A 15,638-nucleotide genomic window follows, 5' to 3' on the forward strand; every position below is an offset into this window, starting at 1 on the left:
CATTCAAAGCCTCAGCCATTTCGCATTACCCAATATTAATTCCCCTTTTCATCTTCCAAGGGATCTATGTTCACTTTAGCCACCCTTTTCTGCTTTATATAATTATATAAGCTTTTACTATCTGTTCTTATATTTTGTGCTAGTTTACTTTCATAATCTATACTCCCTTTCTTTATTGCTTGTTTACTGGTTCTTTGTTGCTTTATAAAGTTTTTCTAATCTTCCATTTTCCCACTACTCTTGGCTACTGTGTATGCATAAGGTTTTAGTTTGATGCCTTCCTTTATTTCCTTAGTTATCCAAGGCTGGCTCTCCTGACCCTTACTGTCCTTGCTTTTAACTGGAATGTACTTTTATTGAGCACTGTGAAAAATCTCAAAGTCTTCCACTGTTCCTCAACTGTCCCACCGTATAGCCTGTGTTCCCAGTCTGCACTGGCCAACTCCTCCCTCATCCGATTGTCGTCTCCCTTGTTTGGGCATAATACACTGGTTTTAGATCGAACTATTGCTCCCTCCATTTGTATGAGAAATTCAATCACACTGTGATCACTCTTTCCAAGAGGATTCCTGACTATAAGATCGTTAATTTTACCTTTCTCATTGCACAGGACCAGATCTAAGATAGCATGTTCCCTTGTAAGTTCAGTAATATGCTGTTCAAGAAAGCTATCACGGATGCATCCTATGAATCCTCCTCAAGACTGCCTTAACCAACTTGATTTGCCCAATCTATGTGAAAGTTAAAGTCCCCTGTGACAACTGCTGTTCCATTCCTACATGCATCAGATATTTCTTGGTTTATTACCTGTTCCATTGTAATGTTATTATTTGGTAGCCTATAAACAACTCTCACCACTGATTTTTTTTTTTCCCTTTACTATTCCTAATCTCTACCCAGATGGACTCAATATTCTGCTCCTTAGATCTTGTATCATCTCTCACTATTGCCCTGATCTCATCCTTAATTAAGAGCACTACCCCACCTCCCTCCTCCCTTACCTTCCTGCCTATCCCTCCGTATTACCTGATACCCCTGGATATTTAATTCCCAATCATCTCCACCCTGCAACTATGTTTCTGTAATGACCACTAAATCATACCCCTTTGTACTGATTTGTGCCACAAGTTCACTGACCTTGTTTTGAATACTATGGGCATTCAGATAAAGTGTTCTTACACTCATTGTCCTTTTAGAATTTAGTAGTCTGTGTCTTTTGCACTTGACTTTTCTGTAATCCACTCTTACTTTTTTCTAACTTTTGCTTTGGTCTCTGCATTGCTTCCATCTGCCTTTCTGTATGGATTCCCACTCCCCTGCCATCTTAGTTTAAACCCTGCCCGATAGCACCAGCAAACAATCCCCCTGGGGCATTGATCCCAGTCCTGTAGATAATCACGTTTGTACTGGTCCCATTTCCCCCAGAACTGGTTCCAATGCCCCAGTATGTGAAACCCTCCCTCCTGCACCTTCATGGGTTGGGGTGTGGAGTCATATTGCAGCTGCATAAAACTTTGGTTAGGCCACATTTGAAGTATTGTGTGTATTTCTGGTTGCTGCATTACAGGAAGGATGTGGAGGCTTTGGAGAGGTTGTAGAAGAGGTTCACCAGGATGTTCCCTGGATTAGAGAATATTGATCACAAGGAGAGTTTAGAAAAACTTGGATTGTTTTCCCTAGAGTGTAAGAGGGCGACCTGATAGATGTATATAAAATGTGAGAGGCATAGATAAGGTAGAGTCTTTTTCCCAGACTGGAACTGGAAATGTCAACACTAGGTAACACTTATAAAACTCTGGTTAGGCTGCTCCTGGAGTATTGCATTCAATTCTGGTTGCACCATTATCGGAAGGATGTGGAGACTTTGGACAACGTGCTGAACAGATTTACCAGGATGCTGCCTGGAGAGTCTGGACAAACTTGGGTTATTTTCTCTGGAGAGGTTGAGGGGAGACCTGATAAAAGTTTATAAGATTATGAGTATCTTTTTCCCAGGGTTGAAATGTCTAATACTGAGGGCATGCATTTAAGGTGAGAGGTGGTAGGGTCAAAGGAGATGTACGGGACAAGATTTTTTACACAGAGAGTGATGGGTGTCTGGAAAGCGCTGCCAGGGGTGGTAGTAGAGGCACATGTGATAGAGGCATTTGAAAGGCTCTTAGATAGGCACATTGGAGGAATATGGACATTGTGGAGGCCGAATTATTTAATTTAGTTAGGCGTTTAATTAGTTTGGCACAATATCGTGGGCTGAGGGGCCTGTTCTTGTGCTGTGCTGTTCTCTGTAAAGAGCATAGGTTTAAGGTGAGGGGTGAAAGTTTAAAAGTGATTATGAGGCAAGATTTTTACATAAAGAGTGGTAGGTGCCAGGAACATGCTGCCAGGAGAAGTGATGGAAGCAGATACAGCAGCAATGTTTAAGAGACATTTAGAGGCAGGTATTAGAGGGATATAGTTTATGTGCAGGCAGATGGGATTAGTTTAGATTGGCATCATGGTCAGCATGGATATTGTGGGATGAAGGGCCTGTTCTTGTGCTGTACTGTCCTATGTTCTATATGTTCATGAACCTGCTTTATTAGTATTATTTTCCATGTTAAAATGTCATTGTTCCAAACTCTAAATAATATTTACTTGCATCATATTTCCCAGTTGCCATAGTGGGATTCAAACACTGATCACTAGGTCAACAGTCCAGGCTACTGGATCATAGGTCAGTAACTCGACAGTCAGCTAGTTATAGTAAGCTCTTTACATCAGACTTATAGATAGTCAAGCACAAGGAAGCATATCTTAGAAGTTTATTCAAATAATTTGGAAGATTATTTAATTTAGTAAGGAATTGAACAGATTGCGTAATTAATCCGTAGAATGCAGTTCACCCCGGGTAAGGAATGGGTTCAGCTTTTGCAGGTGATTTTGCCCATAGATCAGAAAATGCACAAAAATCACTCCATATGATAACCACACCTCCACAGTGTTGTAATGAATGGCATAAAACATACATGAGACTGCTAAGAAAAGAACAATTACTAAAAGTGGAGAGAGAGAGGAAACTAGTTCTGTTGTCCGTTGGAATGAATGTATGTACTTATGTCAGACCTTTGAATTTAATAATAATTATCAGAGCTCATTTACATGTAGGGGTGCGTTGATGTACAGAGGGATTTTGGGGTCCAAGCCCATAGCTCCCTAAAAGTGGCCACACATTGATAGGGTGGTAAAGAAGGTGTATTCATGCTTGCCTTCCTTTATTAGTCGAGGCAATGAATTCCAGAGTCAGGAACTTATATTGCAACTTTATAAAACTCTGGTTAGGCCATATCTGGATATTGAATCATAGAACAGTACAGTACAATACAGGCCCTTCGGCCCACAATGTTGTGCCGACCTTTAAACCTCACCTATCTAACCCCTTCCTCCCACATATCCCTCTATTCTAAATTCCTCCATATGCATATCCAGCAATCTCTTGAATTTGACCAATGTACCTGTCTCCACCACCGCCCCAAGCAGCGCATTCCATGCACCAACCACTCTCTGGGTAAAAAACCTTCCTCTGATACCTCCCTTGAACTTCCCACCCATTACTTTAAAGCCATGCCCTCTTGTATTGAGCATTGGTGCCCTGGGAAAGAGGCACTGGCTGTCCAGTCTATCTATTCCTCTTAATATTTTATACACCTCCATCATGTCTCCTCTCATCCTCCTCCTCTCCAAAGAGTAAAGCCCTAGCTCCCTGAGTCTCTCCTCCATAATGCATATTCTCTAAACCAGGTAAACCTCCTCTGCACCCTTTCCAACGCTTCCACATCCTTCCTATAATGAGGTGTCCAGAATTGGACACAGTACTCTAAGTGTGGTCTAACCAGAGTTTTGTAGAGCTGTATCATTACCTCGCGGCTCCTAAACTCAATCCCATGATTTATGAATGCTAACATCCCATAAGCTTTCTTAACTACCCTATCCACCTGTGAGGCGACTTTCAGGGATCTGTGGATATGGACCCCCAGATCCCTCTGCTCCTCCACACTACCCAGGATCCTGCCATCAACTTTGTACTCTGCCTTGGAGTTTGTCCTTCCAAAGTGTACCACCTCACACTTCTCCAGATTGAACTCCATCTGCCACTTCTCAGCGCAGCTCTGCATCCTATCAAGGTCCCTCTGCAATCTTCAACAATCCTCCACACTATCCACAACACCACCAACCTTTTGTGTCATCTGCAAACTTGCCAACCCAACCTTCTACCCCCTCATCCAAGTCATTAATAAAAATCACAAAAAGCAGATTTCCCAGAACCGATCCTTGCGGGACACCACTAGTCACAGCCCTCCCATCTGCACTCCATCCACCACAACGCTCTGCTTTCTACAGGTAAGCCAATTCTGAATCCACACGGCTAAGCTTCCCTGGATCCCATGCCCTCTGATCTTCTGAAGAAGCCTACCATGTGGCACCTTGTCAAATGCCTTACTAAAATCCATGTAGACCACATCTACTGCACTACCCTCATCGATCTGTCTGGTCACCTCCTCAAAGAACACTATCAGGCTTGTGAGAAATGATCTGCCCTTCACAAAGCTATGCTGGCTGTCCCTGATCAGACTATGATTCTCTAAATGCTCATAGATCCTATCTCTAAGAATCCTTTCCAACAGCTTGCCCACCACAGACGTAAGGCTCACTGGTCTATAATTCCCTGGACTATCCCTACTACCTTTTTTGAATAAGGGGACATTTGCCACCCTCCAATCTTCCGGTACCATTCCCGTGGACAACGAGGACTCAAAGTTCCTGGCCAAAGGTTCAGCAATCTCCTCCCTCAGCTTGTGGAGCAGACTTGGGAATATTCCGTCAGGCCCAGGGGACTTATCTGTCCTAATATTTTCCAACAGCTCCAACACGTCCTCTCTCTTGATATCAACATGCTGTAGAACATTACCCTTACCAACACTGTCCTCAGCATCATCAACAGCCCTCTCCTTGGTGAATACTGAAGAGAAGTATTCATTGAGGACCTCACCCACTTCCACAGCTTCCAGGCACAGCTTCCCACCTTTGTCTCTAATCGGTCCTACCTTTACTCTCGTCATCCTTCTGCTCTTCACATAAGTGAAAGATGCCTTGGGGTTTTCCTTAACCCTACTCGCCAAGGCCTTTTCATGTCCCCTTCTTGCTCTCCTCAGCCCCTTCTTAAGTTCCTTCCTTGCTATCCTATAATCCTCAAGAGTCCTATGTGATCCCTGCTGTCTAAGCCTTATGTATGCTGCCTTCTTCCTCTTAACTAGATGTTCCACTTCTCTTGTCACCCATGGTTCCTTCACCCCGCCATTCTTTCTCTGCCTCACCGGGACAAATTTATCCCTAACATCCTGCAAGAGATCCCTGAACAATGACCACATCTCCATAGTACATTTCTCTTCAAAAATGTCATCCCAATTTACACTTGCAACTTCTAGCCTTATAGCCTCATAATTTGCCCTTCCCCAATTAAATATCTTCCTGTCACCTTTGCTCCTATCCTTGTCCATGACAATGCTAAAGGTTAGGGACCGGTGGTCACTGTCCTCCAAATGCTCACCCAATGAGAGATCTGTCACCTGTCCCGGTTCATTACCTAATACTAGATCTAATATGGCATTCCCTCTAGTTGGCCTGTCAACATACTGTGACAGGAATCCGTCCTGGACACACTTAACAAACTCTGCCCCATCTAAACCTTTGGTACTAAGCAGGTGCCAATCAATATTTGGGAAGTTGAAGTCTCCCATGACAACAACCCTTTTATTTTTGCACCTTTCCAAAATCTACCTCTCAATCTGCTCCTCAGTATCCTTGCTGCTACCGGGGAGCCTATAGAATACTCCCAGTAGAGTAACTGCTCCTTTCTCGTTCCTAACTTCCACCCATACTGACTCTAGAGAGGATCCTTCTGCATTATCCACCCTTTCTGCAGCTGTAATAGTATCCTTGACCAGTAACACCACCCCTCCTCCTCTTCTCCCCCCGCCCTCCCTATCCCTTTTAAAACACTGAAATCTGGGAATATTCAGTATCCATTCCTGCCCTGGTGACAGCCCAAGTCTTTACAAGAGCCACAATATCATAGTTCCATGTATTTATCCAAGCTCTCAGTTCATCAGCTTTATTCCTGATGCTTCCTGCATTTAAGTAAATGCACTTTAGCCCATCCACCTTACTACTTTTATACCCTATACTCTGCTTTTCCTTCCTCAAAGCCTCTCTCTGTTAGATCTGGCTTTACTCCATGCACTTCTTCCACTGACCTATCCCTCGAGTTCCCATTCCCCTTGGATTCAGTTCAGGATGGGGAGGCTTTGGAAAGGGTGCAGAAGAGATTTACCAGGATGCTGCCTGGATTAGAGAGCAGGTGTTATAAAGAAAGGTTAGACAAACTTGGGTTGTTTTCTCTGGAGCGACAGAGACTGAGAGGAGACCTGATAGAAGTTTATAAAATTATGAGAGGCTAAGAAAGAATAGACATTTCCAGGATAGAAATGTCTAGTACTGGATGAGGGGAAAGTTCAAAGGAGATGTGTGGGGCAAATTTTTTTTTACACAGAGTGGTGGGTGCCTGGAATCCACTGCCAGGAGTGGTCACGGGGGCAGATACAATGGAGGCATTTAAGATACTCTTAGATAGTTACATGAATATGCAGAGAATGGAGGGATATGGTCTATGTGCAGACAGAAGGTATTAGGTGTCACTAGCTTAATTAGTTCAGCACAGCATTGTGGGCTGAAGTGCCTGTTCCTGTGCTGTATCAGCCTTTTGTTCTATATTCAGTAAAGAGGGTATATCTTTTTAAAGGAAAGCTGGATCCTGGGGATCATAATGTGAGAGTGAACTTTGTGCATACAATTTCTTTCAGCTCTAATTATTTTGGTAAATATTTTTGATTGACATTTTAAAAGTGTACGCAGCATGTTGATGCGCCTTTCACAGAACTGTACAGAGGCTTAATTTGGTACAGTAATTTCTGTGATTTCTGATAAATAGAGTAGCATAGTTATATTACTGGAGATGCAAGTTGAAATTCCACCATGGCAGCAGAAGTATTTAAATTTAGTTAATTAAATAATCTGGAACAAAATATCTTTGAGTTGTTAATTCTAAACTAGTATCAGCATCATAGCCATGAAAGTATCAGATTGTCTTAATTTACCATGTTCACCAGGAAAGAATGTGTTACTACATGAGCTACTCTCTGAAATGGCCTTTGAAACCACTCAGTTCCAGGGCAATTCAGAGTATACAGCAAGTGTTAGCTGAGTGAGCAATATTTACATTCTGTGAATTAATGATTTAAGTAAAAAAAATATGCCCTATTTCCAGCAAGCTATGCACTGACATGGACCTAGTCTACAGGAAAAATGAAAAACATTTCATCTTCTGTCGCGTCCACTCCAGAACTAATGTCATTCCAACTTCAGTCATCAAGCTGCAGTTGGGGTGATCTTACAATGACGCATAAGCACGAGCAAGGTATAAAAGGAACACCAGGTAGAGTGCGAGAGAAGGTAAGGCTTAGAGGCAGCATCAAGATGGCAACATCTGCGGGATCATCAAGAGCAAGAGCATAATGTGCACTGGGCTTTGATGAGGAGCCTGAGTAGTGATCAGGCAAGGTATTGTTTTTTGTTCTTAGTAGAAGCGACTAGGATGAAGGATATGAAAGCTAGGGCAGTGGTCTACTGCAGATCGGGAAGATCAGGGACATTTCCAGTTATTCTGGTGATTATTCCTGTAGGAAATGTGTGCAGCTGCAACTCCAGTCCAACAGTACAGAGCAGTTGGAGCTGTGGTTGGACTCATTAGGGAGCATCTGCAGTGGGAAGCATTTGGTAGATACTACATTTAGCAAGTTGGTCACATGCAAACTACAGAGAGAAAGGAGGTGAATGACCACCAGGAAGGGCAAGAAGTGCAGCAGTTCCCTGTGGTCATTCCACTCTCAGACAGGGTTATCATTTTAGATATTTTTGGGTGGGGGTGGTGGGGGGGAATGTTCTCTCAGAGGAAAGCAGAAGCAGGAACAAGAGGGGGGCAATTTCTTTGCCTCCCAAAAGTCAGCAGGAATTAGAAGAACAGATATGTAAGTAAATTGCAGGAAGTGTAAAAGCGATTGGGTAATAGTAGTGGGGGATTTTAACTTTCCCAGCATTGACTGGGATTGTTTTAGCACAAGGGGCTTAGATGTAATGAAATGCATTAAGTGCATTCAAGATATGTACAAGACATTAGTGAACTACACTTGGAGTATTGTGTACATTCTTGGTTATCCATTATAGAAAAGACATCATTAAACTGGAAAGAGTGCAGAGAAGATTTACGAAGATGCTGTCAGGACTCGACAGTCTGATAGGGTAGGCTAGGACTTTATTCCTTGGGAGCATAGGATATTGAGGGGTGACCTTATAGAGGTGTATAAAATCATGAGGGGCATAATTAGGGTGAACGCACATAGTCTTTTTCCCAGGGAAGGGGAACTAAGAAGGCATAGGTTTAAGGTGAGATGTGGAAGATTTAAAAGAGATCTGAGGTACAACTTCTTCATGCAGAGGGTGGTACATATATAGAATGAGCTGCCAGAGGAAGTGGTTGAGGCAGGTACAATAAAAACATTCAAAAGGCATCTAGATAAGTGCATAGATAAGAGGGGTTTAGAGGGATACGGGCCAAACACAGGCAAATGGGTCGAGCTTGGTGGGCACCATGATCGGCTTGTACAAGTTGGGCTGAAGGGCCTGTTTCTATGCTTTATTACTATATGACTCTATCTATTTTTGAGACAATATGTAGATAATCCTACCAGGGGCTGTACTTGACCACCTTAGAAATTGAAACCAGGCAGGTGGTGGAAGTGTTGGTTGGGGAACACTTTGGGAATAGCAACCATATGTCAGTAAGCTTCAAGGTAGTTATGGTCCTCAAGATAATGTCCTAAATAGGGGGAAGGTTTATTTCCATAGTGTAAGGGAGGATCTGATGACTAGATTGTGGGTAAAGCAACATCTGACAAGTGGGAGTCTTTTGAAATAGAGTTAACAAGAATTCAGTGCCAGCATATTCCAATAAAGATGAAAGGCAAAGATGGCAAGATTAGGGAACCTTAGATGACAAAGATTAATGAAGGTTTAATAAAAATAAAAGAAAGCTATGATAAGTACAGGCAACTACAATCAAGGAAGTCCCTTAAAGTGTAGATGGTGTAGAAGAGTACTTAAGAAAGAAACTAGGATGGCAAAAAGAAGCCATGGAATATCCTTGGCAGATAAGATCAAGGTCAATCCTAAATCATTCATATTTACATTAGGAGCAACATGATAGCTAGGGAAAGAGTGGGTCCCTCTTGTGACCAAAGGTAATCTGTGTGAGGAGCCAGATGATGTGGGTGAGGTTGTAAATGAATACTTCTCGTCTGCGTTCACCGCGGAGAAGGATACGAAGGATAGTGAAGTCAGAGTGGTATGTTGATAGTCTGGAGCATGTCAGGAAGGAGAAGGTGGAGGTGTGAAATGTCTTCAAACATAAAAGGGTGGCTAAATCCCCAGGGCCAGATGAGACTATTCCAGAATGTTTTAGGACTGCTGGGGCCCTACCAGATATTCTTGCTTCTTCATTAGCCACAGGTGTGGTACCAGAAGACTTGGAGGATAGCTAATGTTGTCCTTTATTTAAAAAGCCAGGTCAGTGAGCCATACATCAGTGGTAGGGAAATTACTGGAGAAAATTTTACAGAGCAGGATTTATATATAGTTGGAAATACAGGGACTGATTGGCAATAGTCAGCATGGCTTTGTGCAGGAAAATACAGTGGGGCGAAGGGCCTGTTTCTGTGCTGTACTGTTCCATGTTCTATGTCTCTTTTCATTAATTTCATTGAGTTTTTTGAGGAGGTAACAAAGGAGGTTGATAAGGCAAGGTGGTAGATATTGTCTATATGGTATTTAGTAAGGTATTTGACAAGGTCCTGCATGGTAGGCTGGTTCTGAAAGTTAAGGCACATAGAATCCAAAGTGAGCTGGCTAATTGGATCCAAAAGTGGCTTGGTGATAGGAAGCAGAAGGTAGAGATGGAAGGATTTTTTTTCTGATTGGAACTCTATGACCAGTGGTGTACTGCAGGGATCTTTGCTGCTTGTGATATAGATTACTTTATGAATGTAGGAGTTATGATTCCTAAGTTTGCTGATATCACAAAAATTGTTCGTTGTGGATAGCAGGGAAGGTTGTCTAAGGCAACAGCAGGATTTAGATTAGATGGAAAGTTGAGCAGAGCATTGGAATTTAATCCCAACAAGTGTGAGGTGATACAGTTTGGGAAGTCAGATAGGGGTAAGATGTATACAGTAAATGGTAGGGCACTAAGAAATGTAGATGAACAGAAAGACCCTGAAAGTGGCAACACAGTTTGATAAGGTGGTGAAGAAGACATGTCATGCTTGCCTTCATGGATCAGAGCATAGGTAAAAAAGCTAGGACAGTATGTTGCACTGTTACACTTGGAGAATTGTGTGTAGTTTGGTCACCACACTATAGGAAGGTTGTTATTATGTTAGAGAGAGAACAGAGGAAATTCACCAGGAAGTTTCCTGGATTGGAGGATTTTAGTTATGGGCAGAGATTGGATAGGCTGGGCTTGTCTTTCCTGGAATGAAGGAGACTGAGCAGTAACCTGATAGATTATGAGAGGCATAGATTGAGTAGATAGACAAAATCTTTTTGCTATGGTAGGGGTATCAAAAACAAGAGGATATACGTTTAAAATGAGAGGAAGGAGTTTTAAAAGGGATCTGAGGGATAAGTTGTTTTACACAAAGTGGTTGATATCTGGAACATGTTGCCAGAGGAGGTGGTGGAATCTGATACAATCACTAGATTTAAGAGACACTTAGATACTTAAATAAGCATGGCATGGAAGGATTGGTCCTAATGCAGGCAAATGGGATTAGAGAAGATGGGCAAAAATGGTTGGCACGGATGTGGTGACCGAAAGTCCCATTTCTATGATATATAACCATACTGTATGTTCACACCTGGAAGCTGAACTCCTAGCCACCAATGACTCCTTCACTGAATCATGAATGGGCCTCACACAAAGCATTCATGAAACACAGGTTCTTTACTTACCTCCTCCTGCAACACAATACTATTTGTCCATCACAGAACTAGAGTTTAAGCAAATAATCCTTGATCATGTGGTACTGCCATTGAAAAAAGTAATTCAAGATGTACTATTTGAACTTTAGATTGGCTTATTGATATAAAATAGTTTCATGTTTATGCTGAATTAAAATATAGTATAGATAGTGTATAATGCACAATATTCTCTGCAGCTGTGAAAATATTCATTCTATAAAAATGTGTTTAAATAGATTTTACTGCCAGGACATCAGAGCATGTTCAATTTTGTTTGGAGATGTCGAGCCTCCAGCTGTAACCCAAGAGCTATATGAAATACTGGGCAATTTCACTGAGCAATACCTAAAGGAAGAATCACGTGGAATCAAGAAAAAAGTAGCAAAAGCTCAAGCAAGGGTTTGTGATATTTTATGTGCAAAATGTATTTTTTGTTGTAATTTGGTCCATTTGAAACTGATTTTTCAGCTACCAGAATCAAAGTAAAGAATCCACTAAAACTCCTTTGCATGCTGCCTTCTTTGCATAGTTATGTCATTTTTTTATCACTTTGGTCAAATGCAGTACAAATAATTTGGTTCATACACTTCAACCAAGCTAATTCGATTATTGTTTTATTGATTCAAATGGAAGCCAGATCTGGCAAGTTCTTTTTACGAGCATTCAAATCTCTGCTGATCAAGCCTCCATGGTAGGTGTAGCCTCCTTTATACTTCTAGCATTTTTATTGTATATTTTATTTGTTAAAATAGCAGTCAGAAATAAATTTTCTGATATGAAATGTAGAATCCAGAATAAAAGTAGAATAGCGTTTTAGTAGTAAAATGCAATTGTAACAAAAAAATGGCACCAATGCTTAGCAGCCTGAGAATGTTTTAAAATTTTCTTTTATTTATATTAAACAGTGAAATATAGAGACAGAAATTATTTCCAAAATGATCACTATGAATCCTCGGGATTTCTCAAAGCACTTTTCAGAAAATAAATTTTACTTATGTTCTGTTATAGATTGAAACATGGTGGTCAATTCTTGATGCCCTCCACAGAGATTGAGTGATATAAATAGCCATCCCTCCTATAGGTGGCATTGATTGGGGGATCAGTGTTGGCCAATGTTCTATAAAGTTGCACAGAGACTTGCCTGCTCTTATACTCTATGCCCTGGCTAATGAAGGCAATCATCCCGTATGCCTTCTTCACTACCCTGTCTACTTGTGCTGCCACCTTCAGGGAATGCACAAGGCTTGATTAGTAAGTCTGCGGATGACATGAAATTAGTAGGTGTTGTTCATAGTGAAGAAGGTTATCGTAGATTACTGGGAGATTTTATTGTTTTTGTAATCTATAGATTTTATGTCTTTGCACTGCACTGCTGCTGCAAAACAACAAATTTCACGTCATATGTCAGTGATAATTAATCTGATTCTGATCTTGATCAGTTAGGGAAGTGGGTTGAGGAGTGGCAAATGGATTTCAATACAGATAAGTATGAGGTGATGCATTTTGGAAAGTCAAACCAGTGGAGGACTTATACTATGAATGGTAGGGCACTAGGGAGTGTAATGGAACAGACGGACCTAGGAGTACAAGTGCATAGTTTGTTGAAAGTGATGTCACAGGTGGACAGGGTGGTAAAAAAGATGCTTAGCGTGCTGGCCTTCATTAGTCAGGGCATTGGGTATAGGAGCTGAGACATTATGTTGCAGTTGTATAAATCGTTGGTGAGGCCACATTTGGAGTACTGTGTATAGTTCTGGTCATCTGGTTATAGGAAGGGTGTGGTTAAACTGGAAAGAGTGCAGAGAAAACTTACGAGGATGTTGCCAGGACTAGAGGGCCTGAGTTATAGGGAGTAGTTGGCCAGGCTAGGTCTTTATTCTTTGGAGCATAAGAGAATGAGGGGTGACCTTATTAAGGTTTATAAAATCATGAGGGGCATAGATAAGGTGAATGGTACCAGTATTTTCCCCAAGGTAGCGGGGTCCAAAACGAGGGGGCATAGGTTTAGGGTAAGAGAGGTAAGGTTTACAAGGGACTTGAGGGGCAACTTTTTCACACAGAGGGTGGTAAGTATATGGAACGAGCTGCTAGAGGAAGAGGTTGAGGCAGGTACAATAGTATCATTTTAGAAGCACTTGGATAGGTACGTGCAGGGACGGGACTTACAGGGATATGGGCCAAATGCAGGAAATTGGGACTAGGTGGGTGGGCACCATACTTGGCATGGACTGGTTGCGCCGAAGGGCCTACATCCGTGCTGTATTGCTCTATGGCTCTATGATCTTTAGACTTGTACACCATGGTCCCTTTGTTCCTCAGTTCTCTCCAGAGCTCTGCCATTCATGATAAATGTCATACCCTCATTGGACAACCACCCCCCACCCATTCCACACCCAGAAAAAATGCAACTTCTCAAATAAATTGTGGCTCTTGTACTGCACCTATTGTTCTGGGTATAGCCTTCCATAAAGATCTCTGATAACCTTTTGACTACCAATAAGTTCAATGCATGTAGATTAGGCTTTCCTGCTGAATGAAACTAGTGATAGTGAGATGCCTCTGAAAAATGAGCAATGAATCTGGCACTAGACAAAACAAGTCAGGAATATTGCTCTCTTAACTACCTGCTTGCCCAGTTTGAAGCAGGCTATTAGGATTAAAGTAAGGATAAAATGCACCCCTGAATACATTTTTTTTGGAGCTCTTCAGTATGGTTTGCAGTCACGTAACAGAGTTTTGAGTTTGTATTGGTGCAACCTCTTTGAACTTTCAGGCCATATCAATTGCATATCAGAGCCATTCAGTGTAACTTCCAGGAAGGTCTTAATTTTGACCATTAATTGTGGAAAAAAAAGGATAATTGGGAGAAGAATAATACTGTCAGACTTGACCATAGCTTTTGGTTTTAAGACTACACCCCATCATCCGTTGACTAATGCTGAAGTGCACAGGCTGAAATTTACAAGCTGAAACTTAGATAGAAGTTCAAAACTTGAGAATAATGAGGACTTAATGTATATTTAATTGTTGCTTGACCACAGACTGCCTGCACCTAAAGTTTTGATGATGAAGGCACAGATGCATTCCTTTAATCTGCATAATTGTATCTTTTCCTTTTGACTATACAGGTCAAAGAACCAGAAAAAATCTCACCGAGACCACAGCGTACACAGGCATCCGTGAATGGAAGAGTAGGAGGTATCTGTATGAGTGTTATTATAATACGTTATTTTTCAACTTGCCTTTCTTGATTGGGACAAGTGGAAGGTGATCCTAATCCTACATCCCCTGCTACAAATTATGGTCTTAATTTAAAATCAAAAATGACATGCTGCATTTGTGTGAAAATTCCTCAATTAATCAATATCATTGGAAAACCTGATATCCTGATTTTTTTTTTCTTTGATGCCATATTGTAGGGAATTGGTGGCACTGAATGACTACATTTGCCTCCACAGCAGTAGTCATGCCCTTCAAAGGGAGAACGTTACTGCCTATTTTAAGTTAACATCGTTCTACAGTCTATTTAGATATTAATGTAATAACTAGAACTAGTTGGTGCAATGTTTTGAGTACTAGTGTATTAAATTTGGGAAATTGGCTTAGATCCAGCCTGAACTAGTGGGTTAGCATTCTGCTTTCAGGTCTTTGGAAAATTCACATTCTTACCCAGGCCACAGAATGAATGATTATGACAAATTGGACAATGCCACCATAAATACAGGAAAGAGCTTCTAAGCTTGGGACTGAGGAACATGATTGTCGTACTAGCAGTCTCCACATGGCCAGCATTTCTGAATCCCCATGGAAGCATAAGAACATTGCAAAGTCAGGAGGGTAAACTCATTTCAGGCACTTTCAGGTGCTGTCCATTCTGGGGGATGAGGACTAGAGTTCAGAAAGGCAGGTCATGTAGAGAATGCTGCTACTTTTTCAGCTGGGGAAAGGTGGATGTTATCAGCAAAGCATATTGATTATTGAAGGTTGAAATGCAAAAGGAATGGCAGCTTGGATGGCTTTGAGGGAAGCCATGCTCCAACATGTAAAGCTTTAGTCTCCACTTCAGTTTTCATTGACAAGTTGCATGAGAAATGTATTGTGTGTAAGTATTTAGGTCACATGCTATGGTGACTCTCCCTGACTTAATTTATTTTGTGATACTGCTTCATTGAGCACCTCCGCGCCGTCTGCCGTGCCAACTGGGATCTCCTGGTGGCCAGCCATTTCAATTCCACATCACATTTCTACACCAACGTGTCTGTTCACGACCTCCTCCACTGCCAGGTCACAGCCAAACAAAAATTAGAGGAACAACACCTCATATTCTACCTGGACAGTCTTCAATCTGGTGGCATGAACATCAAAATCTCAACTTCCAGTAACCGCTCCCCCCATATCCCTTTTCCCCTATTTTTCCTTTTTTGTCTCCCCTCCTGATCAACTGCCCCCATCACCCTATGTCTTTCAGCTCC

At 41.7% G+C, this 15,638-nt stretch overlaps 1 protein-coding gene across 2 annotated transcripts in view; it reads left to right on the plus strand.

Annotated features, from left to right (window-relative positions):
* Nucleotides 1-15,638, plus strand: part of sh3yl1 (SH3 and SYLF domain containing 1) — a 188,826-nt gene that overhangs the window by 122,171 nt on the left and 51,017 nt on the right. For both annotated transcript variants that reach the window (XM_052025149.1, XM_052025148.1), the window contains 2 exons: nucleotides 11,403-11,565; nucleotides 14,295-14,364. In XM_052025149.1, coding sequence (XP_051881109.1) covers nucleotides 11,403-11,565; nucleotides 14,295-14,364 — 233 coding nt within the window. The remainder of the gene's footprint in view (nucleotides 1-11,402; nucleotides 11,566-14,294; nucleotides 14,365-15,638) is intronic.

Source organism: Pristis pectinata, chromosome 10, assembly GCF_009764475.1.
Source record: "Pristis pectinata isolate sPriPec2 chromosome 10, sPriPec2.1.pri, whole genome shotgun sequence".
Lineage (NCBI taxonomy): Eukaryota > Metazoa > Chordata > Chondrichthyes > Rhinopristiformes > Pristidae > Pristis > Pristis pectinata.